This window comes from Spermophilus citellus (genome assembly GCF_964194105.1).
Source record: "Spermophilus citellus genome assembly, chromosome: 3".
NCBI classification, from domain to species: domain Eukaryota; kingdom Metazoa; phylum Chordata; class Mammalia; order Rodentia; family Sciuridae; genus Spermophilus; species Spermophilus citellus.
This window is the reverse complement of record NC_138184.1, coordinates 88,526,247-88,553,977: the sequence shown is the minus strand read 5'-3', so window position 1 is coordinate 88,553,977 and position 27,731 is coordinate 88,526,247. Positions and strand designations below refer to the sequence as shown.

The window sequence follows — 27,731 nt, the reverse complement described above, 5'->3', positions numbered from 1 at the left end:
CACATAAATAAATAGATAGATAAAATGTATGATGTCCATCTACAACTAAAAATATTTTTTAAAAATACTTTACCAAGCGGGCATGGGGTGGCACATGCCTATAATCCCAGGATGAGGTAGGAGGACCACAGGTTTAAAGCCAGCCTTGGCAATTTAGCAAGGCCCTAAAGCAACTTAGCAAGACCTTATCTCAAAAAATAAAAAGGGCTGGGGATGTGACTCAATGGTAAAGCGCCCCTGGATTCAATCCCTAGTACCAAAAAAAAAAAAAAAAGGAAAGAAAAGAAATATTGAGTAAATGTGTATGACCTTTTACCCACTCTCTATCAGCTCTGGAGGCCGCCATCGAGAACCTCAATGAAGCCAAGAACTATTTTGCAAAAGTTGACTGCAAAGAGCGAATTAGGGACGTCGTTTACTTCCAGGCCAGACTGTACCACACCCTGGGGAAGACACAGGAGAGGAACCGGTGTGCGATGCTCTTCCGACAGCTGCATCAGGAACTGCCCTCCCACGGGGTGCCTTTGATAAACCATCTCTAGAGAACACATCTTTACTGGCCTATGGCCAGAGTTTAAGACAGACTTTGTGCTCCACCCACCATATCAATGGTGTATCCATGACACCCTGTCTTATTAATAAACTATGTTCTGATCAGTTGGTCTTTTTTGATTGCTAGAAAGTATGTATTTGTTTTATTCCCCCTTTTATTTCCTTTTGGTAGCAAAGGACACCAACTTTTTGTTATGTAACAGCTGATTTGCCAACCAGTTAGCTCAGGTGTCTGAGATAAGGTTCTCTCTGGGCAGAATTGCCAATAAATTTTGTTTATTTTTATGTGTTGCTGAGGATCAAAGATGCACAATGCATTTTTTTTTTTTGGCTACTGGGGATTGAACCACATTCCCAGCCCTATTTTTTGTATTTTTTATTTAGAAACAAGGTCTCACTCAGTTGCTTAGCACGCTTGAGCCACATCCCCAGCCCCCAAATGTATCTTTATATATATAAATCTGTTTACCACATGTGAACAGAGAGGAGCTACTTGGGGAGTGGGCAGGTCTCCCCAAAGGTTTTCATGAGGCTTGGATTTCCTTCTGAGAGGAAGGAAATTTTATGCAGCATATAAAGTGTTTCCACATGCATGTTTGGTAGGAGGGTAAGGGCAAATGAACGGATTTTCCTTCTCCTTTAGTTGGCCTGAGTGGGCCTGGTGGTTCACATGTGCTCATAAGCACATGTCCACTCCAGAGATTAATAAGGACAGGGGAGTTAAGGGTGTAGCTCTTACCTAGCATGCAGGATGCCCTAGATGTCATCCCCACCACTGCCAAAAAAAAGTGATTTTCAAAAAATTGTTTTTTAAGGTGGGCGTGTCATGCATGAAATCCTAGCAGCTTGGGGGGCTGAGGCAGGAGGATCATGAGTTCAAAGCCATCCTCAGCAACAGTGAGGCACTAAGCAATTCAGTGAGGTCCTGTCTCTAAATAAAATACAAAATAGGCCCGAGGATGTGACCAAATGGTCAAGTGTCCCTGAGTTCAATCCCTGGTACTCCGCCCCCCAATTGGTTTTTAGACCAATGATAAGAATCCTATTTCAACCATTTCTTAGGGGTTGGCTTTTTTTAATACCTTTTGTATGGGTATGCTTTTTCTATACTTAACTATATAAATAAGGGGTTTTTGATAATTAAGTCTAGGAATTCATGAAAAGGTGATTATAAATTGAGAAAGGTTTCAAAGCTCAGACGTGTGTAGATATGCTCACCAAACATACAGTGTGCATAATTTACAATTCATCCCTGTAGTCAAGCAGGGCCAGTTACTGCTGTCTGTTCATGAATTTCCTATTGAGTATGAACAGAAAAATGCCTGTATTTCAAGTCCAAGGCTGCAGCTATGCCCATACAGCCCTGATAAAGCAACCAACAACCAACCAAAATTTGCAGATTTGTCATTGCCTCTTTTTCAGTTAAATTTAAACTTTCTAATGAGAAACAGTTTCTCTCCAGAGCTCTTTCTGAAGCAGTGGAAAAAAAAAAAAAAATCGAATCTATTAGAATGTTTTCTGGCCAAAAGACGTCTGCTCTGGAAACATTTAGTGTGGAGGTAGAAACATTAATTTGGTGTGTTGATGTTTAAAATATTTCTTTACATTTATTTGAAAGTTATATGTTTGTAGGTGATAAAAATTAAAACATTAAAGGCTATATAGGAATAAGTATTCTAGGACATAACTACTATTAGTGATAGTTCTTTTTATATTGTTTCAAATGTATTTTCTCATCTGGTGTCTTTTGGAGGGATATGGCGTTGCTAGGGGTGGAACCCAGGGCCTCTCATGTGCTAAGCAAGAGCTCTACTACTGAGCTATACCCTCTAGACCTATGATGTTATGTTTTTAAAATAATTTTTTAGTTATCATGGACACAGTACCTTTATTTTGTTTATTTTTATGTGTTGCTGAGGATCAAACCAGAGCCTCACGCATGCAAGGCTTAAGTGTTCTACCGCTAAGCTACAACTCTAGCCCCCATGATGTTATTTTTGATCAATGCATATTAAGTAAGATCCAACCAAGAAGTGGCTGTAACCACTCTGCCTCTGCAGAATGAGGTCCAAGAAATGGAATCAGGTTGTTAGCTGATCCCACAGGTATCAAATACCAGAAATCATCAAACCCAACCAGGACCAACTGTGGAATTTGTGAGGAACAAAGGAAAGCCTCTGTTAAAAATGAGAATTTCTTGGCCAGGTACAGTGGCACACACCTGTAATCCCAGTGGCTTGGGAGGCTGAGACAGGAGGATTGTGATTTCAAAACCAGCTTTAGCAAAAGCAAGGAGCTGGGCAGGGATCGTGGCTCAGTGGTAGAGTGCTCGCTCTGGGTTCTATCTTCAGCAGCACATTAAAAAAAAAAATGAAAGGTATTATGTCCATCTATAACTTAAAAAAACAAAAAACAAAAAACAAAGTGCTAAGCAACTCAGTGAGACCCTGTCTCTGAATAAATACAAAACAGGGCTGAGGATGTGGTTCAGTGGTTTAGTGCCCCTGAGTTCCCTGGTACCCTCCGCCCCACAAAAAATGAGAATTTCAGAGTCAGGCGTGGTGGCATATTCCTATAATCCCAGCAGCTTGGGAGGCTGAGGCAGCAGGATCACAAATTCAGAACTAACCTCAGCAATTTAGTGAAGATCCTGACTCAAAAAGGGCTGGGGAAGTGGCTCAGTGGTTAAGCACTCCAGGTTCAATCTCTGGTACCAAAAAAAAAAAAAAAGTTCTCATATATATGGCATGCACACACACACAAACCCACACAAAATAATTTCAAAATGGCAACAGTCTTAAGCCAAGTATTGGCGCCCTTAAGAGCACAGAGCTCCAAATGGCTGGCACCCACAAACTATGTTCTCAGCTGGCTCCATGTTCATCTTGGCCTGGAAGCAAATCTCAAATCCAAAGCTAACAGAGTTCGTCTGTGGTTTCCTGCTGTCGACAGATCTGTTGGCCGGAGCCTATCTTCAGGAGGGAATAGTGGGTTGAATAGAAAGTGCAAATATCAAAAGTGACCTCAGAATGCAGAACTTTCTGGGTAGACAGCTAACCAGCATTTTTTAAAAAATTGTAGATGGACACAATATCTTTTATTAGTATTTTTTAATGTGGTGCCTGGGATCAAACCCCAGTGCCTCGTGTATGCTAGGCAAGTGCTCTACCACTGAGCCACAAACCCAGCCCCTAACTACCTTTTTTTCTGGTGGAACATTTGGTGGGAGAAGAGAGTAATTATATAATTGTATAATTATGGATGGGTTAATGGAGGAGTGTAGGAATTTATCATCTGGTTAAAGGGGAAAAGGGCTCGGTTGAAGCTTATTAGCCAGTAGGCATTTGGGTCTATACCAGAGACCAGAATATGTCCTCAAAGGAGGAGAAAAAGGTTTTCTGACCCAAAGGGCATGGTGGGAACTCTACCCAATGTTTGGTGTTGAGAGTTTCTGGTCCTGAGGTAGATGACAATAGCTAATATTTGCAAATTTTCTTTTCCCATATGAACACAAACCTAAGAGGTGGGCAACAACATTTAATTCCATTGATAAAGAACCTGGGGGGGGCTGGGGATGTGGCTCAAGCGGTAGCGCGCTCGCCTGGCATGCGTGCGGCCCGGGGTTCGATCCTCAGCACCACATACCAACAAAGATGTTGTGTCCGCCGAGAACTAAAAAATAAATATTAAAAAATTCTCTCTCTCTCTCTCTCACTCTCCTCTCTCACTCTCTCTTTAAAAAAAAAAAAAAAAAAAAAAGAACCTGGGCATAAGGAGGTTAAGACACTTGCTCAAGCTTGTGAACCAGTGGCTCGAAGAGTTGGGATTCTGACCTACTTGATGTGTCATCTAATCCTGGAGCTGCCTTCTCAAGTTTTAAAAAGTACTAAATAGTTTCTCTGAACATTCTTTTTCAGTTTGTTGAACATCTAATATCATTTATCTAGTACCCAATGTGAGCCAGAAAATGTTATTTTCACACATACCATCTTTAATGCTTGTAAACTCAATGCCATCCCCATTTTCCAGGTGAGGAAACTGAGCATTGGAAGTATAGCCTGTCCCAGCCCCCTTAGGGGTAAGGACCAGAATGAAGATCATGTTGTAGTTATTAGAGGCTCCACAGATCCTCTTTCACCACTGGGCTTCCTTTACAATCACCTAAATGTCTGGGATATTTATACTTAGTTTTGAGTGTTTGAATGCCCTGACATTTTGGGTATTTTCATTTTGTTTTGGTACTGAGGATTGAACCCAGGGATGCTTTACCACTGAGCTACATCTCTAGCTGCCGCCCCCCCCCCCTTTTAAATATTTTTTATATTTGTCAATGGACTTTATTTATTTAAATGCAGTGCTGAGAATTGAACCTAGTGCCTCACATATGCTAGGCAAGTGCTCTACACTGAGCTCTTAAATTTTTTTTTTAATATTTGTTTTTCTTAGGTATAGATGGACACCACACAATGCCTTTATTTTTATGTGGTGCTGAGGATTGAACCTGGGTCCTGCCTGTGCTAGGCGAGCACTCTACCACTGAGCCATAATCCCAGCCCAATTTTAAGACAATCTTGCTAAGTTGCTGAAGCTGGCCTTGAATTTGCAATCCTTCCACCTCAGCCTCCTGAGTTGCTGGGATTGGTTCTGGATGTTCAAGGCCAGGGAGGAAGAACACAGAAGAGCACAGGAAGGAAGGACAAAGCCTGGGCAGGAGATCATGATGCCTTTCTAGTGGGCGAGACAATTTTCAAGTCTTACATTTCTGCCCCCTCCCTGTATTGTTCAAGTTTTCTTTAAAAATAACATTCAGAAGCTTTGTTTACTTATTTTCTTGACAATCTATGTTGTCAGGACAACAAGATCTGTTTGCCTAGAATAGGATTTTCTGGTATTCTTGGAGGGGGAGACCCAAAAAGCAAAGCTAATTTTTATTATCCTATCTCTAAGAAGAAAATGGTTTCTTTGTGTGGGATGATTCCTATCCTAAGAGGGGCTCAATGTCAATGACAGGCAATTATGATGTTCTGTACTTTGTTCTAATTCTCTTTAATAAAAAGGCACATAAATTGATGGGATTTTTAGCCCTGTGCTAAGTATATTAATAGCAGCATTGAGCACTTATGCGCTAGGCCCTGAGCTAATATCTTTACACACATTATTGGTGTTTAAACCCCATGCCAAGCCTGTGAGTTAGGTACTATTATTATCCCCATTTGACAGCAGATGAAACCAACCTGGGAGAGATCAACTCACTTGCCCAAACTTACAGAGCTGGTAACTAATGGATCTGGGATTTGAACTGAGTCTGTCTGACTCCCAAATCACACCTTTCAATCACAATGTTGACAGCAAACAAATGTTTTGGGTATTGTACCTGCCTAGATGCCAGATTTTTACAGCTCTATTGGCAAGTCAGAACCCCAAGTGAGACTGGAGGTGCAGCTCAGTGGTAGTACACTTGCCTAGCATGCAGAGGCCCTGGGTTCCAACCCCAGCACTACAAAGAAACAAAAATGCAAGTCAAGAAGGAAAGAATCAAGATGGTAGCTAAGCATTAAATAAATGGTACAGTCTTTAACTCAGTAGATCAGAGAGACAGAGAAGTCAAGGAGGGCCTGGGTCATAACATTTCAGGAAACTTCAAAGAGGAAGTGAATCTTGGACTCGGGTTTAAATTCTTACCTGCACTTTTTATCCTTTCTTACTTGGTTTTTAAGTTTATACAGATATATTCTTGCCTGTTAGCTACAGTGTTGAAATGAAACATAGGACATTTAGTAACATAATGTAAATACATGGAATTGTATATTTTAACAAATAACAGGAAAAGACACCAAAATCTATTTTGGTTAAGTATGGTTGCCAAAGTATTTCTTGCCCATGGTCCAAATCTGGCACACCACTCATTTTTTTTTAAAGACCAGCTAATAATGGTTTTTACATTTTTAAATGGTTGAAAACCAAAACAGTAAATTTTTTACTTTTTTTCTTTCCAAAATAGTAATATTTTATGACGTGAAAATTATGTAAAATTCAACTTTCAGCATTTATAAATAAAGCTTTATTGGGACCCCATTATACCTCTTCATGTACCACTATCTGTGGCTGTTAGTTGAGCCATTTCCTTGGATAGCGTATGGCCTGCAAGCCTGAAATACTTCCTATCTGCTCTTTACAGAAAAGGGCTTGCTGATCTCTACCTTAGAGTTATAAATGTTCCAAGGGTTGGAATTCCCCACCAGCCCTAATACATACTTTTTGGGAAAAAAATCATACATACATACACACACACACACACACACACACACACACACACACACGGCCAGTTGTGGTTGTGCACACCTGTCATTCCAGCGACTTAGGAGCTGAGGCAGGAACACCTCAAATTTGAGGCCAATCTGGGCAATTTAGCAAGGCCCTGTCTCCTGAAAAGTAAGCTGCGCATAATGGCACATGCCTGTAATCCCAGAAGCTCAGGAGGCTGAGCAGGGGGATCTCAAGTTCAAAGCCAGCCTCAGCAGCTTAGGGAGGCCCTAAGCAACTTAGTGAGACCCTGTCTCTAAATAAAATAAAAAGGGCCGAGGATGTGGCTCAATGATTAAGCATCCTGGGCTCAATCTTCAGTACCAAAAAATAAAAATACAGAATTATGCATTCACCATTCAGAACTGATTGTTGGTAATATTTTGTCATTTGTTTCATATGCATTTATAAATAAAAGGAATGAAACTTCACAATGTTCCTCACACTCCCTGTCCCATTCTCTGTCCCCCTGCCACCTTTTTTTTTTTTTTTGGTGCAGGGGATCAAATCCAGGGCCTTCTGCATAAGAGTCCCACCACTAAGTGACAACCCCAGTACTGTACTTCCTTCTTTGTGGCAGACTGTCATGAATTTAATATTCATTCCTTTTGTCTTTCAAAAAATCTTGCTGGGGCTGGGGATGTGGCTCAAGTGGTAGCACGATCGCCTGGCATTCGTGCTGCCCGGGTTCTATTCTCAGCACCACATACAAACAAAGGTGTTGTGTCTGCTGAAAACTAAAAAATAAATATTAAAAAAAATTCTCTCTCTCTCTCTCTCTAAAAAAAAAAATCTTGTATGTAAGCATATGTACATAAACAACACAGTGTGGGTTTAAAAAATATATACATAAATTGTGCATCATACCGTATTTTTTGGGGGGGTACTGGGGATTGAACTGAGGGGCACTCCACCCTATAGAGCCACATCCCCAGCCCTATTTTGTATTTTATTTAGAGACAGGGTCCCACTGAGTTGCTTAGGGCCTTGCTTTTGCTGAGGCTGACTTTTTCTTAAATTTTTTAGTATTTATTTTTTAGTTTTCGGCAGACACAACACCTTTGTAGGTGGTGCTGAGGATGGAACCCGGGCCACATGCAAGCCAGGCGAGCGCGCTACCGCTTGAGCCACATCCCCAGCCCCCTGAGGCTGACTTTGAACTCGTGATTCTCCTGCCTCACCCTCTGGAGCCTCTGGGATTACAGGCACAGGCCACCTAGCCGTGACATCATATTGTATTCTGTAGTTTGCTCTTGTACTCAACATTTTGTGTGTGTGTGTGTGTGTGTGTGTGTGTGCTCTCTTCCTGTTGGCACAGATAAGTCTAACACACTCCTTTTAACTGTAGTATGCCACCAAATGACTATAAGAAGTTTATTCATTCCTTAGAATTCACATGCAGGAGGTTGTGGCCAGGTTTTTGCTCTTACCAACAAGTGCATCAGAAGAAGTGGTCATCTCATTGGAAGGCTTGTTGGAATCTTTGTCATCTCTTTGGAATTTTTTTTTTTTTTTTTTTTTTTTTTTTTTTTTTTTTTTTTGTGTGTGTGTGTGTGTGTCTGTGCAGCCTAGAAATACCAGAGAAGCTTAACAGAAGGGGTCTGGAAATCCATCCACTTGTCAAGAGAGCATTGAACCTTTAGTTTGTGCTTGACTCTCCTCTGAACTCAATTTTTTTTTTTTTTTTTTTGGTATCGGGAATTGAACTCTGGAGCACTCAACCACTGAGCCACATCCCCAGCCCTATTTTGTATTTTACTTATTTTATTTAGAAAAAACAGGGTGTCACCGAAATGCTTAGCACCTCGCCTTTGCTGAGGCTGGGTTTGAACCCACAAGCCTCCCGAGCCGCTGGAATTACAGGCGTGCGCCACCGCGCCCTGCTTGAACCCAATTCTTGATTTCCCTTTCGGCTGTTCGGCAGGATCGCCAGGGTTGCCAGATCTCCCAAGGCCAGCGGGCCAGGGATCCCATGAAGTCCCACCCGATGTCTTCTCCTGGCCCTGCTGTTACCCAGCTGGGAGATTAAACACACATTTAAGGTTCCAGCAAAGTCGGGCACCACAAAGGGGAGACTGGATGGGAAGAGAATGTGTTTCACAATCATTTCTAAAAAGTCTCGTGGAAAAACCAGGACTTCAACGGTTGCCTGGAGTTGGTGCATCCGGGTGGAGTGGGATTAGGAGAGAACGTCCCTCAGCCTTTAGGGCCGGCCTGGGAGCACTGGTGGGCTGAGAGGCGGCGCGGAAAGGGGCTTCCCCAGTGGGTGGGCCCCGAAACCCGGACCGCATCCATCGCCCGGCGCCTAGTGCCAGGCCGCAGGGCAGGACCCTGGGTCTCCCCGCGGGCTGGGGAAACTTCCTGACACGTGGCCGCTGCCCTGCGGTCCAGGCGCTTGGCTGAACACAGCAGCGCTGGGGGCGCACCCCGCTGGCCCAGGGGGCCGCGGTCTCGGAGGGGCGACCCGGGAAGGTGCGCGCTGCGGGCGGGGGCAAGGTGGCAGCGCCGCGCGCCCGAGCGCCGGGCTAGCCTCTCCGCGCTCCCGCGGCGCCACCGGCCGATTCCGCTGCGGGCCTCTCGTAGCTCCGCTCCCCTCCGCCTCGGCCCTCCCCTCCGCTCCCCGCGCGTGGCCCAGCGGCGGGCGCGCGGCCCGCGCAGGACTCCAGCGGCCGCGGCCAATCGGCTCGCAGCCAGAGGCGGCGCCGCGCCCGCGCACAGGCCGGGCGGCTCCTCCGCCCCCGCCCCGCCCGCCGGGGCCTCGGAGAGGAGCGCGCCGCTGCGCCGAGCAAGCCGCGCCGAGCGGAGCCCAGCCGGGGGCGCTGAGCGCGGGAGGCGGCGGCGCGGAGCCCAGGTGAGCGGGCGAGGGCCGGGCCGGCCCGAGCGGGGGACGCCGCCGCCGCAGCCCCGGACGCCCTCGTCCTCCCGCGGCGGGGACCACCGCCCGGATTTAGACAAAGCGGGAGGCCGGTCCCGGGTGCCCGGCACCGAGGGGACCGCACGTGCGCCGCCCCTCGTCCCGCCACGTGGAGGGACGCGGACCCCCGCGCCCCTTTCCCAGCGTCCTCGGAGAGGCCGGGGCCTCGGTGGCCTCTGTCTGGGCCGCGCCCGTCCCGGTGGCAGGGGCAGTCCGGGAGTTTGGTGCTGAGGTCACCGGGCCGGGTCTGTCGGGGTCGTGGGGGCGGCCTAGGCCCCCGCCTCGCGTTGACAGGTGGGGACACCCGGCCCGCGCAGGGCGGGAGGTGGCCGGCGGACCTGCAGCATCCCCACCCCCGCAGCCCGCAGGTCTCACAGGTCTCGTGGGCAACCCAGGCCCTGGTGACTTGGGCGCCAGGTGGCAGAACCAGAGACCAGCTGTGGTGGGGTCCCGGGGACCTTTGCTGCTCTTCAGTGCGCTCTTTGATCATCCCCACCCCAGCCGGTACCTCACGGGCCGAATTGGTCCTTTTGACCTAAATTTACCTCTGAGCTGCAGCGTACTGTGAATGCGGAGAAGCGCCCACCCCGGCACCCTCCTGGTCCGGGGCGCCGGGCCCAGCCGGGCTCTGCACTGGGTCTTAGTGACCTGGGTGCAGCCCTTCGGGTGCAGCTTTTTCTGGCTTTCCCCACCCGATGCCTGCCGGGTTTGGGGAGTGGGGTGTTTTCACAGCTGTGGCTGCACTCACTTGGTGCTGAGATGTGGCACCTGGGCCCCTCCTAGATGGAGCCTGGGTAGGGGCATGTCAGTGCCAGCATCATGAGGGGCAGACTGGCCTGGAATGGGACAAGCAGTGCTCACCTGCCTACAGGCTACTTTTGCTTTCTTCGGCCTGGCGCCCTAGTCCTAGAGCAGAAACTTCAGGTGCCCTGGGTCTGTGCTTCCATTACTCCTCCTCCCCTGGCTGTGTCCCCTGCGAAGAGGGGGAGGGTGTCTGTCCCTGAAGCTCCTTTGTTCCTTGAAAGGGGCAGGGGCTGGAGATGTGGCTCAGTGGTAGAGTGCTTGCCTAGCATGCAGGAGGCCCTGAGTTCTATCCCTGTCACCACAAATTAAAACCAAAACCTGCAATTTCAGAATGAATAGAATGCATACCATATAAACAGCTTTCCGGTGAATCCCAGACCCTCCTTCCAGATTAATAACTTCATTTGGTGAGCCCCCACCTAGGATAATAATAATGTTAATAACTTTTTCTCTCAGTGCTGGGGATTGAACCCAGGGGTTGAAGCAAACTAAACTTGCACTGTACCACCAAGCTACACGCTCACTCCTGATAATTAACATTTACTGAGTTCTTGCTGTGTGCGAGATCCTATGCTACATGCTGCCTGCATTATCTCATGTATTGACTACCCGAATCCTTCAAGGCAGGGATTTTTATTCCCATTGTAGAGATGAGTAAATTGAGGCTTACAAAGAGAGGTTAATTAACTTTCCCAGGGTCACACAGCCAATGCAGGTCAAGATTACCACCTATTCTAGAGCAGAGGCTTTTACAAGACTTCCTGGATGTGAGTAGGCCAGACTTGTTTACCAAGCAGCAGGTGAGGACCCAGATCTAAGCAGGCCCTGTGGTGATGCCCGTGGCCTCAGGCTTGTCTTTGCCTCCAGGTTGTTAGTGGGCCGGTAGCCAAATATATTCGCTAATAACTATGTAGTAGTTCTCATCAGGGGAGCGGGTGCCACCCTCCTGGTGAGCATCTGGGAGTGTGGGGGCGATCTCTGGTTGTCAGAATGTTGCCAAGCACTCCTGGCTTTTGGTAGGCAGGAAGTGGGGATTCCAACTGTCCGCTAAGCAGATCAGTGCCCCAGCTCTAAATGGCAGTAACTCCACGGTTGAGAAACCACAAACAAGAAGTGCTGGGGGACTGGGCTGAGCAGGGGCCCTGGGAGTCCTGGAGAAATTTCTTCTTTTGGGTGTGAATCTGGGCAGGCTCCCTGAAGGAGGTGTCATGTGTACTGAATCTGGAAGAATGGACTGGAAAGTGGAGATTGGTTCAGAGTAGAACTTGGGGACCTCAGCCTGGATGAGGAAGGAGCTGCCCAGGCAACTTGCAATGGGAACAGCCGCGCCGGGTGGGGCAGGCAAGCCTGAGTTCATGGCATTTTAGCTCAAATTTTAATATGGGCCCTAGAGTCACCCTGTTCAGAGAGGCTGAGTCACTTGCTCAGGGTCACCTGCCACCCTCTTCCCTCCCCAACACGCCTCCTCCTGGTGGCTGGGGGAAGCATGTGGATCTCATTTCCTCTCGCCATCTAGGGGATTTGGGGCAAATGCTATTTCAGATTTTCCTTTGAGTCAGAGCCTCTTTTCCTCGGATGTTTTTCCTTCCGTGGCTGCTCCCCTTCGGGCGGGTTAGAGAAGCTGGAGGTGGGTTCAGGGGGCAGCTCAGCGCTGCAGTGACCTTCACCCCAGGATTTTCTTGGAAGTTGGGAAATGGCATCTCCCCCTTCCCCCTCTCCTTCTCTTCACCCTCCCCCTTCCCCTTCCGCCAGGGATTGGACCCAGGGCCTCACTCCCGTTAAGCCAGGCTCTTTCCACTGACCTACATCCCCGACTCTTTCTTTTAAAAGTAACGAGAAAAAATTCCTGTAGCACAAATTTAACCATTTTAAAGTGAACAATCAAGTGGCACTTTAAGATATTCATGGTGCCAGGCCACCATCAACCTGTGTAGTTTCAGAACATTTTCATCATCCCCAAAGGAAACCCTGCACTGTAGAGCAGTCCCTCCCTGTTCCCAGTGCCCCTGCCCCAGCCCCGCCCCGGCCCCCACCGACCCACGTTCTGTCTCTAGGATTTGGTTGTTCTGGATTTTTCACACAGTGGATCATATAACTTCTTGTACTTGGTGACTGTCCATGAGAACCCAGCCCCCTCCAGCCCACCGCCCCCTGAGTCCTCAGGTGCGCCTTCTCAGGACACTCAGATTTCACTCCGTCCTGGTGATTCCTTCGGTGATTTTGTGGGTCTGTATTTCGTGAGACTTCTTCCAGAGAAGTAACAACACAAAGTAGAGAAAACCTCACCAGATATCCAGTGCCAGGAGCTGTGGCCAGGTGTGGAGTGTCCTGGGTCTTCCCAGGTGGTGGTGCTGGGAGGCACACCATGGAAGCCCCAGGACCACACCATGGAGGCCAGGCTGCTCCTCGGGCCTCCTGTGAAGATGGGAAGGGGTCCCAGAGAGAAGGGGGACCGTGGCTTTGCGTGGTGGTCTCTGTGTGCTGGGCACTTTCCTAGAGAAGAGCTACTCTACGGGCGCAAGGTCCCCTGGGATCTGTGTAATTTGCTGACACCTCTTCCCATCCTGAGCTCTTAGGCTGCCTGGGCTTCTTATGCTGGTAGATCATGTCTTTTTCTCTCGGGTGGAGCCAGGAGGTAAGCATGGGGACCATCTTTACATCATTTTGATATATATATATATATATATATACATATATATATATATATATATATATATATATGTATACATATATATATATAATTTTTTTTGCAAAAAAATAAGGTTTTAGATTATTATTTTTCTTTCCTCCCTGATGGGCCTCGATAATGACAAAAATCCTTCTTTTTTTTTTTTTTTTTTAAAAGATGGACACAACACAATGCCTTTATTTTTATGTGGTGCTGAGAATTGAATCCTGGTCGCGCCTGTGGTAGATGAGCGCTCTACCGCTGAGCCACAATCCCAGCCCAAAAAGCCTTCTTTAAACTGAGGCTAGTGCTGAGACTTGGGAAGCCCTCAGGCCCCTGGTTCCCTGCCTGGATGTCAGTGATCAAAATGGGGAAGGGATGATCTTAGCCACCACTGTTTTTAGTTTTAATCGTGTTTGTTGTTGCTGATTTTTTTTTTCCTAATTACGAAACATTTTAAGCAGTGAAAAAAAGCCAGAGTTTTGTTTGGGTTGGTTTTTTGGAGTGGCTTATATTTTGCAAGACTAAACAGAGCCCAGGAAGTGACAGGGGCAGGCAGGGCAGGGCAGGGTGCTGCCTCTCTGCAGCCCTGGCTCTGGAACCTTGATGATGATCCATGATTATTCAGTCAATTGCCTCTATTTGAGGGGTCTGGTGACCAAATTCTGCCCTGGGGAACTGAGGCACACTGGGACTTGGTCCCTGTCCCCAAGGAGCTTCCAGGTTAGTGGTCTGTGAATTGTTGGGGAGCCCTTTGGAAAAGAAGAACCTCTTTTCCCTTTGGACAAGGAGAGAAAGAAACTTAGAAGATTCTGTGGTGCCCCCACCCCCACCCCATCCTTGAAGCCGCTATTTTTATGTTGCCTCTTTTATCCTGGTGGCTTCTGTAAATAGTTGAGAGATGGCAGTTGCAGAGATAAAAATGCTAATTCCAACCTGGAAAGGAGATGGATGGTTCCTTGAGGAAATGGGGGTGGTGGAGCAGGGGCCAAGATCTTACCCCTCTGCCCCCTTGTCTCTGGCAGGTGGTAGGAACTGAGCCCATGGGGGAGGGCTTGGTGGGTGGTGTGTGACACACACTTCTGTTGGAGGAGTTTAAAGGGGGTTAGATGTGGGGGGCAAGAAGGGGAGCACATTCCCCTTTGAGCTTTTGAAAGTGCATTGGGAGCCCAGCCTGGTAACACCTGCCTGTAATCTCAGCCCTGGAGGCTGAGACAGGAGGATTGCAAGTTCAAGGCCAGCCAGAGCCATTTAGCAAAGCCCTAAGCAATTTAGCCAGAGACCCTTTCTCAAAATAAAAAATAAAAAGGACTGGAGATGTGGTAGAGCATCCCTGAGTTCAATTCCCAGTACCATATTAAAACAAAACAAACAAACCTGGGGTATTGTTTTCAAGGTTCATTGGGTAGAGAATTTACTTAGGTTCCTCCAAGACATTTTCTCTGGCCTCCAGTTCTAGGTGTGGGGGATGGAGTCGGCCCTGCATATCTGGTTCCAGGGCCCTCCTTGCCCTCTCTGCTGGGGTAGTTTGTGCTGGAGGCAGGGAGGGAAGGATCTAGATTAAGCTTCACCCCCGAAAGGCAGGGAAGGAGAGGGCCTGTGGGTGGGCAAGGCACGGATGCCCGTGGGCGCCAGGCTGTCCCCCTCTGTCTCTGATTTGCCAAGTTGCATAATGTTGGAGAGGAAGTCTTTTTCTTTCCATTACAAATTGAAATTCCATTTGTTTTTCTGTTGCTTCCTTGGGTTCCGTGGAAGACAGGGAGAAATTTGGTGGGAGAAGTGGAAGGCATGGGAAGGGCCCCTCCTCCCACTGCCTCTCCCTTCCCATACTCAGCCACTCAGTCCTGCGTCCTGGATTGTCAAGGCTGGGCCACCTGTGCACACCTGGCTTTTGATGCCTGACTCAGACTGGCCCCTTCTTTCAATGATACTTAATTATAGACCAAATCAAGTGTCCTTAGTTGCACTGGGCTGCAGGGTCAGTACCCCTGGTTGTTGTCGGGCCTAGCCCTGGGCCTGCCCAGTGCATTGGCCAGGTGGCCTCCCCTTTTCAGGTCTCAGAGTCCCTTCTTGGCCTTTGGTGCATCGATTGCAGGAGCTGTGTGAATGCGTGAAGGTTCTTTGGACACAGGGAGGCAAGGGTGTGAGATTACCTGCATGCGACGTGTTTGGTCTCCTAACAAGGGATGCATCTGGACAAGGGTTTGAAGAGATGAACAGAGCTAAGTTAGCGTGGTGGGATTAAAAATTTAAAAAGCCCAAACTTGTTTTAATATAAATTAAAACCAGTTGAGGAGGTTTGACTTGACACCTGCTGAAGTTCTTTCTTGGATTCTGGTTAGTGATCGAGCACACCTGTACCTCCGGAGACATTAGCTGGGCGATCATGGGCTATCACTCAGCCTCTCTGTGCTTCAGCTTCCTCACTGGTGAACAGGGATGATAGCAGTGTCTAACTCTCAGAAGGTTACCGTGATAGAGGCTTAGAACAGCCCCAAGCAGCCACCAGGGTCAGCCACAACTACATCTACAGCCGTGGCATGCCGTGCTGCCATGACCACGGGGTCTAGTGTTGAGCGTGTTAGCCAGTTCCTGTCCCTCATTTTCTTTATCAGCCCTTCCCTTTGCAACCTTAATTCTTTTTTCCTTAAGATTAAAAAAAAAAAAAAAAAAGTCTTGGGAAGTATTAGCTTCTGCCTGTCAAGGTGAAGGTTATCCCTAGGTTGCCAAGGAACTTGTTTACGCCTAGCAGTTTGGCCTAAAGAGGGGCTTAGGATGTAAGGAACTGTATGTCTGCAGGAAGCTTAGTGAAGAAGCTTTTCTGTCAATCAACTCTGTCACTTGTAGGTCAAGATCTTTGGTTTCTGCTGGGTGCCCATGCGCATGCATGTAATCCCAGTGGCTTGGAAGGCTGAGGCGGGAGGATCGCAAGTTCAAAGCCAGCCTCAGCAATTTAGCAAGGCCCTAAGCAATGTAGCAAGACCCTGTCTCTAAATAAAAATTTAAAAAAGACTGGGAATGTGGCTCGGTGGTTAGACGCCTCTGGGCTCAATCCCTGGTACCAGGAAAAAAAAAAAAAAAGAACTTGGTTCATGACAGAAAGCTAATCATAAATAGGCTTAAGCAAAAATGGGAATATATTGGCTCAGGCAGTTAAAAACTCCTGGGATATATGGGCTTCAGGCGTGTCTGTGCCAAATCAGTTCTTCTCCATCTATTGCCTCTTTTCTCCCTGTTGACTTCATTCTGAGGCAGAGTTTCCCCATCCCCTGGTTACTGTAGAAAAAGGGACATTCTTTTCAACACTTCTCCAAAAAATCCCAGAATAAGACCCAATAGATTTGAGTTGGGTCACATATATAATCTTGATTCAATCGCTTGACCAGAGCTGGTGCCAGACTGGCCAGGGTTGAGTCATGTGTGAATCCTGAAGCTGGTGGTGGGGTCAGCTCCACAGGCCACTTCTCATACGGAGGGATGAGTCCCCAGACATAAATGGGGCTGCTATTCTCAGACTACTGGAATGTAGACTCTACGCCAGCTAAGATCACTTCTGACCTTCTGAGTGGCCTTGGGACAGATGAAATAAACGATAACTTCCAGCTAATATTTATCAAATGCCAATGGTGTCCTAGAAAGTTCTAGGCCCTGGAGTTCAGCAATAGACAAGAGACAAAGCCACACTCTCTCCAGTTACTCGGGAGTCTCTGCCTCTTCCTATGCGTTCCTTCTCCGAGCTGTTGAGGCAGGACACCATTGCTTTTTCCCCTTTGGACACAAGCTGAGGTCCCAGGAAGACAGAGGTGTGGGCCACGTGTTTCCCTTGGTTGGGGATTCTGACCCAGCCTGAGATTTATTCAGGGTACAATATGTGGCCATCGCCAGACTGTCCCTGTAATGTTTAGTCCTTTCCTGAGAAATTAGACCAGGACAGAGGAGTAGCTCACTGCTTGAGCACTTGGCTCGCATGCCCGAAGCCCCGGGTTCAAGTCCCTGCACCTCAAAACAAAACTAAACAAAACTCAGAGCAATTTTACTCTGCCTGGAACCACTGTGTGACTTTGGACAAATTAGTAAATCATCACAAGCCTCCATTTTCTCATCGGCAAAATGAGATGTTTGGGGCAGGTGACCATGGAGACATGCCCCTATAACATTGTCATCCAGTGACCCTCAAAGCAGGGGCTGCAGACTCAGAAACCTGTAAGGAAGGTCATGGGACCTAGGATAAGGAAAGGGCACAGGGTGTGGCCTGCAGCCTGACATTAGGGTGGGGTACTGGGGGATGTAAGTTCTGTGACACTCTGGTGAGTGTTTCTCTGGCCAAAGCTGCCAAGAGCTGGGACCCAGCCTAGTACTATCGGAGTGTCTGATGCTTTTAGAGATTTTGGAAATTTTGTTTTGCTCCTTTTTTTAGCAGTGCTGGGAATCCAACCCAAGGCCTCATGCGTGCCAGGCAAGCGCTCTACCATTGAGCTACATTTCTAGCCTTAGATTCTGGAAATTCTGATTTTTATCTGAAATCTCCTAGCTCTGGAATGTTGGCCTTCTCAATCCAATAGTTTTAAACATGGTGCATGCCAAGCAAAACATATCAGTAGCCAGATGTCACTTAAGAGTCATCATTTGCATTATTTGTGCTCTAGGGACCGTGATGGGTCTGTGCACTCAAAAGCCAGAGATCTCTTTCCTGCTGTCTCATGTGGGAAGGCCTTTGTCTTTGGGCACTGTGAGTTTCGGTGCCCCTCAACTCAAAAGTGTTTAAAGGAGCCAGGTGCCATGGTGCAGGCCTGTGATCCCTACAACTAAAGAGGCTGACGCAGGAGGATCACAGGTTCAAAGCCAGCCTCAGCAACTGCGAGGCATTAAGCAACTCAGTTGAGACCCTGTCTCTAAGTAAAACACAAAATAGGGCTGGGGATGTGGCTCAGTGGTTGAGTGCCCCTGAGTTCAATCCCTGGTACCAAAAAACAAATGTGTTTCAAGGAGAAAAGGTGCATGAGCCCTTGGATAAGATTCTGAACCAGGGTGCAGAACCTGGAATATTCCACCACTGCCTGAGCTGACATGGCCAAGCTTCTCAGGCTCGAGTCTCCCTGCGGAGGCAGCCAGCTTCTTGGCCCCCGGGGCAGGTTGGGTGCTGGGTGCTGTCCCGGGGCTGCTACACAGAGTCCGAGGCCCGGATGGCTTGAGCAGCAGCAGTGCACTGTCTCCCGTGCTGGAGGCTGGAAGGCAGAGGTCTGAGCGGCAGCTGAGTTTGTCCCTTCACGGGGCTATGAGGGAGGGTCCTGTCCTCCCTTGTCCTGCTTCTGGTGGGTGCTCATGGTCTCCGGCATCTCATCCTGCAGAAGCATCCCCCCACCCCCGTCTTTTGTCCGCATTTCCCCTTTTTCCTGAGTAGCTGGGTCCTGTTAGCTTAGGGCTCACCCAGAGGCCCCCATTTTTACTTAAATGCCTTTGTAAATACCTGCCTCCCTGTAAGGCCACATTCTGAGGGACCGAGGGCTCCAGCTCCAGCATATCTTTTCTAGGGGACACAGTTACCTGATGGCAAGGTCTGAGAGGTGGCTGTGGCTCTGCCTGACTGCCCCTCTGCTCTCCTCCTCAGCTTCCTATGAGCTCTGGCCCTGCCGGCCTCCCTCTCCTCTCTGGCTCTGCTCCCGGGCTCCTGTCCAGCCCCACTGGCCCCTTTCTGGTCCCTCCACTCTCCCACCTCTCTCCAGCTGTGGGGCCTATTCAAGCTGTTTCCTCTGCCTGGACCAAGTTCTGCCCCCTCGGCACCTGCTCTGCCTGCGGGGCTGCTGGTTTCCCCAGGAAAGGCCTTCCCTCCCCTGCTTCCCGAAACACTGCCCTGGGCCCCTTGCCCTGCCCCGGGCATTTCCCCAGGGTGTGTTCATGGAATCACGGGTGTTCGTTCTTTAAAATGCTTGTCTACTTCAGAGGCTGTTGTCTCTGTAGGGCAGAAACTACTTCTGTTTGGTTTTCCTGGCACAGAGTATGTCCTCCAAAATGACTTGTTAAAGAACAAATGACCTAGGCATGGAGCACATCAGTAATGCCAGCAACTCAGGAGGCTGAAGCAGGCCTGCCTGGGCAAGTTAGCCAGGCCCTTCCTCAAAATAAAAAAATAAAAAGGGCTGGGGATGGACCTTGGTGGTGGAGCACTTGTTTACCATGCATGAGGCCACGGTTTCAATCCACAGTACTGGAAAACAAACCAACCAAGATCGAAAACAAATCCCACAAATTAATGAGCAAATTTCTTTTAGGATCTCTTTGGGCCTCAGTTTCTTCAGATGAGAGAAGATATGGCTGGCTGAGCCTATTATCTCAAAGGAGAGTGTTGTCCTTGGCCTTGGCAGGATCCTTGAAGCTATTTGGAATTCTTTTGGTACTGGGGATTGATCTCAGGGGCACTCTATTTATTTAGAGATAGGGTCTCACTGAGTTGCTTAGCGTCTCACTTTTGCTGAGGCTGGTTTTGAACTTGAGATCCTTTTGCCTCCCAGGCCGCTGGGATTATAGGCAAGCAGGACCATGCCCGGCTTGTTTTGAATTCTTGGTTGTCCTGTAGTACCTGGGACGAGGGGACCTAGGGATCCTGAGCAGGGTGCCCTTGGGGTGGGGTCTCCTCCCCAACCCACCACCAGCTTCTTGCTGTGCTGCAGCTCCGGGAGCTCTGCCCTGGAGCCCTGCGGTTGGACGGCAGCAGGCACAGGGTGGGAGCAGCCCCCAGGAGATGGGAAAGCATTTCCTGGAGGTCTGTGCCACTTGGCTTCCCGGCAGAGGAAGGAACATTCTCGTCCTGGCTGGGGTCCGGTCCATCTGCTGTAGCAAGGGTCTGGCGGCTCACGCTGAGTGTCATGGGGAGGCCTTCCGAGCTGGGCTCGTTTAGATTTCCTGGGGGAAGGACCAGGGAGGGACAGGAGGCACAGCAGTGAGGACTCAGCATTTTGTCACATCCACACAGTTTTGCAGAATGGACTTCTTAACCCTGGACCCCCTGAAATCAAACACTCTGTTTGCTGTTGGTCCCTTGCCGAGGGCCGTCCTCTGAGTGTTACCTGACCAGACAGAGCAGTCAGCCCTGTGCCTGATCCCATGTGTGCTCAGCAGCGTGATGTCAGCGTTGCGTTTTCATGCTATTGTCTTTTTTTTTTTTTTAAGAATTCCCAGTTCTTTTATTTTATTGACATTCAGTCCTGACATTTTTGTAATAAGTATGTTTTGACAGGCATCTCAGTATTTTTTTAGATGTTGATGGATTTTATTTTATTCATTTATTTATATGTGGTGCTGAGAATTTAACCCAGTGCCTCACACATGTTAGGTGAGCGCTCCACGGAGCCCCAGCCCACTATTGTCATTTTGTATGACATTTTTCTGCTGAGGAAAGTGTTGATAGCTTTTGTCAGATTCTTTTTTTTTTTTTTTTTTGTACCAGGGATTGAACTCCGGGCACTCAACCACTGAGCCACATCTCCAGCCCTTTTTTATATTTTATTTAGAGGCAGGGTCTCACTGAGTTGCTTAGGGCCTTGCTAAATTGCTGAGGCTGGCTTTGAACTCGCAATCCTCCTGCCCTCCTCCTAAGCAGCTGGAATTTCAGGCGTGTGCCACCATGCCTGCTTTTATCAGATCCTCATAGGATCTGTGACCCCCAAGCCATTAACACTGGCGTAGACCCTGTGGGGCTGGAGCTGTCTCATCTGGACATGTCTCCTGTGAGTGCCTGAGGCCAGGGTCCTGAGGCCTGGACACCCCTGTCCCTCCAGCATGGTGGCCCCTGACCCAGGTGTGAGCTGGCACTTCTCCCTCCTCCAGCCCTTGAAGGCTGAGGCTACGTCAAAGGCCACGAGGGAGGCCCAGGCCAGATGCTGGTTTGCCAGGGAGATGGGCGGGTGGCTCTGTGTCCTTGGTCTGGAGTGGAGATCGATAAGCAATTGTTTTTCTGTTGGCAAGGAAAAAAATTCTCCATTGACTTTCCCAGGCGCTGCCAGGCTGTCTTCTTTTCAGGAATGCTGGTGGCCTGTCGGAGGCCGCTCTGGAAGGGGAGACAGGCACCGGCCCCGCCGGGAGGAAGGACCACACTGCCGGGGTTGGGGAGCACACACAGGAGCAGGGGGCTCTCCAGGTCCTTAGTACATCACAGGAACATGCGACCACAGCCCAGCGGGTAGTAGGCGCTCAGCAGGTACAGCTGAGAGAACAGCTTTCGAGCATCTGACCCTATGCCAGGAGCGGTTCAAAGTGTCTGGCTTGTGTGAAGCTTCTGACCAGTGGTGGGTGGCCATTTTGGAGATAAGACAGCTGAGGTTGCCGGAGGCTAAGGTGAGCCAGGAGAAGGAGGATCCCAAGCTGTGTGACTCCAGGGCCCTGCTTTCCTCTTCTGGATGGATCATAAAAAGGATATGCAGAGCCATACAGTGGGGGCTGTGGAGATGATTTCTTTAAAAAATACAATTTTGAGGGCTGGGGACGTAGCTCAGTTGGTAGAGTGCTTGCCCCACATGCACAAGGCCATGGGTTCAATCCCCAGCACCCCCCCAAAAAAATTTTGTTTTCGTTTTTTGAGCTGGGCACGGTGGTGCATGTCTATAATCCCAGTGGCTCAGGAGGCTGAGGCAAGAGGATCGCGAGTTGAAAGCCAACCTCAACTTCTCGAGGTCCTAAGCAACTCAGTGAGACCCTGTCTCTAAATAAAATACAAAAACAAGGGTTGGGGATGTGGCTCAATGGCTAAGTGCCCCTGGGTTCAATCCCTGGTACCAAAAAATAACAATAAAAATACATTTTTTAATATTGAGTGTATGCATGTGGCACAAAAGTAAGGATGGTGAAAAGCCATTCCCTCCCACTGTACCCCTGCCCTCAAAACAGTTATTTCTCCTTGGAACCCCTGTTACTGTCTTCTTGTGTATTTTTCCAGAAATCCACAGTGCATGTGCCATCCTAGACATGCGTGTGGACCTTTCCTCCTGGACCAGCAGTAGCCACTACTGTTTTGGTTTTTCCCTGTAACAGTGTGTCTTGGCACTAATTCACACAAGATGCATAGAACCACCTGTCTTAAAATGCACGCTTTTCTCCCAGGATAGATGTACCTCATTTTGTTTGCCGGGGGTGGTCATTTCAAACCACACTGCCAACATCATGTTGTGTTTACATCATTTTCTGCATGCGCAAGGTTGTCTATGGAGGGAATACCCAGGTGCAGGATTGCTAGGTCCCAGGTGTGTGCATTTGGAATTTTAAATACTGACGTATTTCCCTCCATAGGGATGGTACCAGTTCACACCCTGGCAGCCCTGGATGAAAGTGGCCACTTCCCTGCAGCTGAGCCAGATGTGCCAATCTGATAGATGAAAGAAATGTGTTTTAATTGTAGTTTTATTCTTTTTTAGGGGGAGGGTACCAGGGATTGAACTCGGGGCACCCAACCACTGAGCCACATCCCCAGCCCTATTTTGCATTTTATTTACAGATAGGGTCTCACTGAGTTGCTCAGTGCCTTGTTTTTGCTGAGGCTGGCTTTGAACTTGTGATCCTCCTGTCTCAGCCTCCCAAGCCTCTGGGATTACAGGTGTGTGCCACCATGCCCGGCTAGTTTTCTTCTTAATTTTACTAAAATACATGGAACATAAAATTTACCCTCTTAACCACTTTTAGTGTTATAATTTGGTGGCATTAACTATATCCACTGTGTCATGTGGCCATCACCATCTAGTTTCAGAACTTTCCAACATCTCCAGAAGAAACTTGGTGCCCCTGAGGCAGTCACTCATTTCCTGCTCAGCCTGTCACCTGCGTTCTGCTTGCTTCCTCTGCCAACTAGAGTCTTGCTGGTGCCTCATGGAAGTGAGACCGCTCATCTAGTAACCAGTTTGTTTGGTGGAGCCTGGTGGCTTCAGGATTCTTAGTATTAGTCAGAGTTTCTTTCCTTTTTATGGCCCTCGGGTGGTTCCACGACATTCTGTTTATCCATTCATCCATCGTTGGACTCTTCCTGCCTTCTCTCTACCTTTTGGCAATTGTAGGTCGCGCTCACGCTGCTGTGAACATTGACTTATGAGCCTTTGAATCCCTGCTTTCAGTTCTTGGGTGTGTTGACAGGGAGAGGAGTGGCTCTGTCAGCTCACCCAGCCACTGCGCTGCAAGTTTGAATTTCCACTTACTGTAAAGGAGGCTGAGCCTCCGGGCACACGCTTGGGTTCACTGAGGTTCTTTCCCCAGGAGCTGTGTGTGCCAGTGCTGGGACGAGGCTGTTTTCCTCACTGCTTTTCTCGCTGGACTTTCCCTGCTACGTGCCCCCACTCAGGAGGAAGGACTATTTCACGAGGGCCCAGGGACAGTGCACTGCCACCCTTGCATTTTTTCCTGTGTGTGCTCACCACCAGTGTGGGCGATGAGCATGGCACTGCCGCCACAGCTGTGATATACTCACTGAGTACCAGCGGCGCCTGTGACATTTGTCCGGCAGAATTTGTCAAACACATGAACTAAAGGTTAATATTTCTGTCCCAGAGATGGAGGGAGCTGGCAGCCTAAGAGAGAGTGTCATTCTCTTTTTTAAAAAATCAAGATAAAAGTTCATATAACATGGAAGTAATGTGTGTGTGTGTGTGTGTGTGTGTGTGTGTGTGTTGGTAGGGATGGAACCCAGAGCCTTGTACATGCTACACAAGCTTTCTGCCACTGAGCTAAAGCAAACTTCAGGGGCATTTAGCACTTATATAAGATTATGCAGCTGCTGCCTCTGTTTAGATCCAAAACATTTGTCACTCCAAAAGGAAACCCCACCATTCATTAAGCAGCCACTCCCTAGGCAACCATTCATCTTTCTGTCTCTATGGATCTGCCTGTTCTAGAAATTTCATATCAATGGAATCATGCAAGTCAAAGTCTTTCGCCACTGGCTTTTTTTTTTTTTTTTTTTAATTTTTTGGTATTGGGGTGCTTTTTGCCAGTGAGCTACATCCCAGGGCCATTTTAAATTTTTTTTTTTTTTTTTTTGAGACAGGATCTTGCTATGTTGCTGAGGCTGGCCTTGAATTTGCAATCCTCCTGCCTCAGCCTCCAACTCTCCTGGCTTACACACCATTCTCTTGGTGACTGTCCTTTCTCTGATGAGACCCTGACCCCCACTTCTCAGTTGAGCATCATCTGCTGAGGCTAGGCCAGACCAGACAGCTGCTTGTACTCCTTGGACAAATATTTTTCCCTTTCTTGGGCCTCAGTTCCTCAACACAGGGGTATAACAGTAGACTCACAACCTCTGGTGCTATGACATCATACTGATACATGTAAACTGTAAAGTGCTGTCTGGATCATTGCCTTGGGAAGGATGCAGTCAGGTAGAAGTGTTTCATTTGGCTTACCCAGTGTTTAAAAATATTTGAAATAATTAGGAAACAACAATTGGGTAGAGCCAGAAGTAGCTGCCAGCTCTGCAGGGCCCCTGCTCTCTTGGAGGTTACTTGGCTCCTGCAGGAATTGAATTTGGACTCCTTCCTCATGAGGTGCATGAGGAGGGCCTATCAGGAGGAAGTGCAGAGGTCAGATCACATCATGTTTTGCAGGATTTTGTTTTTTTAGGATGTGGATCCAAGGCAGAGGTTAGGCCCCAGCCTGGGCCCCCAGGCCCTGCTTTCTGACTCTCTCTTTCTCTGCAGGTGGCGCTGCTGCCGGATGGGAGAGCCCAGGCCCCTTGGATGAAGTGGCTGCACGCACCATGTCATCATGTGTCACTAGCCAGCCCAGCAGCCACCGGGCCGCCCCCCAGGATGAGCTGGGGGGCGGGGGCAGCAGTAGCGAAGGCCAGAAGCCCTGTGAGGCCCTGCAGGGCCTCTCGTCCTTGAGCATCCACTTGGGCATGGAGTCCTTCATCGTGGTTACCGACTGTGAGCCGGGCGGTGCTGTGGACCTCGGCCTGGCCAGGGACCGGCCCCTGGAGGCTGATGGCCTAGAGGCCCCCCTTGATGCTTCGGGGCCCCAGGCTCTGCCCCACCTCTCAGGTCGCAAGCTGTCCCTGCAGGAGCAGTCCCAGGGTGGGCCGGCGGCCAGCAGCAACCTAGACATGAACGGCCGCTGCATCTACCCGTCCCTGCCCTACTCGCCCGTCAGCTCCCCGCAGTCCTCGCCGCGGCTGCCCCGGCGGCCCACCGTGGAGTCTCACCACGTCTCCATCACAGGGATGCAGGTGCGTGAGCTGCCACTGCCGTGTCTGAGTCAGCTGGGCATCCCAGGAGGATCCCGTGCAACCATGGAGCTGGAGGGAACCCCAGGAAACTGGCAGGGTGGCGGGGAGTGAGTCTGCCTTAGAAGGAAGAAAGTCCGCAAAGGCATGTGGGCAGCGGCCTTGACGCTTCGGGGAGCCCTGGGCACACGCAGCCCAGCAGCCTCAATGCCCAGCCTAGGGTGAGGGAGCCCCAAATGCTCTGCTCAGGCTGCCGTCCGTCCTTGTGAGGAACACTGGGGTGGGAGGCCACCTGTGTGAGGGTGACCAGAGCATCTCCAGAGCCAGGGGGTCTCCTGCCAAGAGAGGCAAGGGCTGGGGGTGCGGCTCAGCACTAGAGCGCATGCTCCTGCCCGGCTCAAGCCCCCGCCGCAGCACCAGAAAAGAAGAAAGATGGATGCAGGTGCTGGGGGTTAGCAGGTGTGCAGGTGCAGAGAGATGGCAGTCCCTAGAGAGAGCCCCCGTGGTCCAATGGCGATCCCCTGCCACATGGTTGAAGCAGCGCCTTTTCTCCTAGGGTCCTTACCATTGCTTCTGGGAGGTGAATCCATACTCAGATCCCATCGCGTTCCCGGGGCCTGTGATCTGCCCTCACCCTTCTCCTGCCCTCTGCTGCTGGCTCACCAAGGCCAGCTCCATCCAACGACCTTGTTAGGACTGGGGTCCCCTCCAGAGCAGCCCAGCCCTCTCTCCTGTGGCCCTGCCTTCTCTCCTTCATGTGCTTCTCAGCCTCTCATGACCTGTGTGTTTCTCTGGTTGTTACTGCCTGTCTCCCCCAGGCTGGAGCTGCGGCTCCCCAAGAGCTGCCTCCACATCGCTGGGTCCTCAGCAGCTGGTCCAGGCACTGGTGCACAGGAGGAACTTGAACATAGCATATTAAGAAGGAATGAGGGGCTGGGGATGTAGCTCAGTTGGTAGAGTGCTTGCCTCGCATGCACAAGGCCCTGGGTTCCATCCCCAGCACCACATACACACACACACACACAAAAAAAAAAAAAAAAAAAAAAAAAAAAAAGAATGAAAGCTGGGTATGGTGACAGTGCTTGTAATCCTAGTGACTTGTGAGACTCAGGCAGGAGGCCAGTCCAGGCAACTTAGTGGGACCCTGTCTCAAACAGTTAACAAGTGCTGGGATATAGCTTAGTGGTAGAACACTCCTGGGTTCAATCCCTACTATAAAATATATATTTTTTTAAATTTATTTTTTAGTTTTAGGTGGACACAATATCTTTATTTTTATGTGGTGCTGAGAATCAAACCCAGTGCCTCATGCATGCGAGGCGAGCACACTACCACTTGAGCCACATCCCCAGCCCCCCTACTATAAAATATTAACAATAATAATTGAATTAGAAGAAAACTCTTAATTGGCTGGTTTTAAAGGAGCAACCTGGCTATAGGGACTGCATTTTGAAGGCAAGGTAGAGCTTCCATAATTGGACATGTGTACATAGAAAGGTCAGTGTAGGGAAGGAAGTCTGCACCCTGAGCAAAGGCCGAGGGGTAGAAGGTATGGTGTGGGGAGTGAGGGGTTTAGTTAGCTGGAGTATAAGGCCCATAATGAGGGGTGCCATGCTACAGACACTCCCCTTCCCGGAACAGTGGCTTTAAGGCAACTGGGCTTGTTTATCATGCAGAATAAATCTGGTGCCAGGCATTCGGGGACTTGGTGTGGTGGTTCTGTGGTGGTGGCCTCTGCCTTCACAGCTGTGTTCCAGGCAGGAAGAGGGAGCTGGGGAGAAGGGCAGAAAGTGGCTGCCTCCTAAGGTAGTCCTCTTTCCTGCAAGTTCTATCCACCAACTCCTGCCTGTCTCCCGCTGGCCAGAACACAGCCACACAGCCACCCTAAGCTGTAATAAGCTGGAAGTGAAGTTTGCCAGATGGGACATTGCCTCCCAGAGGTCTGTTTAGAAGGAGAAAGGGGAAAACTAGTATTTGGTGGACAACTAAGTGCCTTGTGCAAGGTCAGAGTTTTAGGGGCCCTTGAAGGCCAGGCCATGGAGTCAGCCTGCAGCCGTGAAGTGGCAGGAAGCCAGCGCTGGACTGTTGGAACTGCCCGTCACATCCCTCCAGGGCTCAGGGGAATGAAAGCAGCACAGAAGAGGAAGCTGGAAGCAGCCTGAGCTTCTACCCTCGGGAGGGGCTCCATGAGCCCTGGAGGTGACTTGCAGGCCAGAAACCAGGACCATCTCAGGACCCTCTCAGTGAGAGAGAAAAGGAAGTTGAGAAATGGGGTAGTACGATGCCACTATTTA

At 49.2% G+C, this 27,731-nt stretch overlaps 2 protein-coding genes across 7 annotated transcripts in view; both read left to right on the top strand.

The window, feature by feature from the left end:
• Positions 1-657, top strand: part of ANAPC5 (anaphase promoting complex subunit 5) — a 39,381-nt gene extending 38,724 nt beyond the window's left edge. For both annotated transcript variants that reach the window (XM_081285220.1, XM_081285219.1), the window contains exon 17: positions 331-657. In XM_081285220.1, the coding sequence (XP_081141346.1) occupies positions 331-542 (212 nt within the window). In that variant the 3' untranslated portion in view covers positions 543-657. The remainder of the gene's footprint in view (positions 1-330) is intronic.
• Positions 658-9,271: 8,614 nt separating this feature from the next.
• CAMKK2 (calcium/calmodulin dependent protein kinase kinase 2) overlaps positions 9,272-27,731 on the top strand; it is a 45,812-nt gene continuing 27,352 nt past the window's right edge. For 3 of the 5 annotated variants that reach the window (XM_081282975.1, XM_081282976.1, XM_081282974.1), the window contains exons 1-2: positions 9,272-9,706; positions 24,914-25,440. In XM_081282975.1, the coding sequence (XP_081139101.1) occupies positions 24,973-25,440 (468 nt within the window). In that variant the 5' untranslated portion in view covers positions 9,272-9,706; positions 24,914-24,972. The remainder of the gene's footprint in view (positions 9,707-24,913; positions 25,441-27,731) is intronic. The other 2 variants (XM_081282977.1, XM_081282978.1) reach the window with 2 other exon arrangements.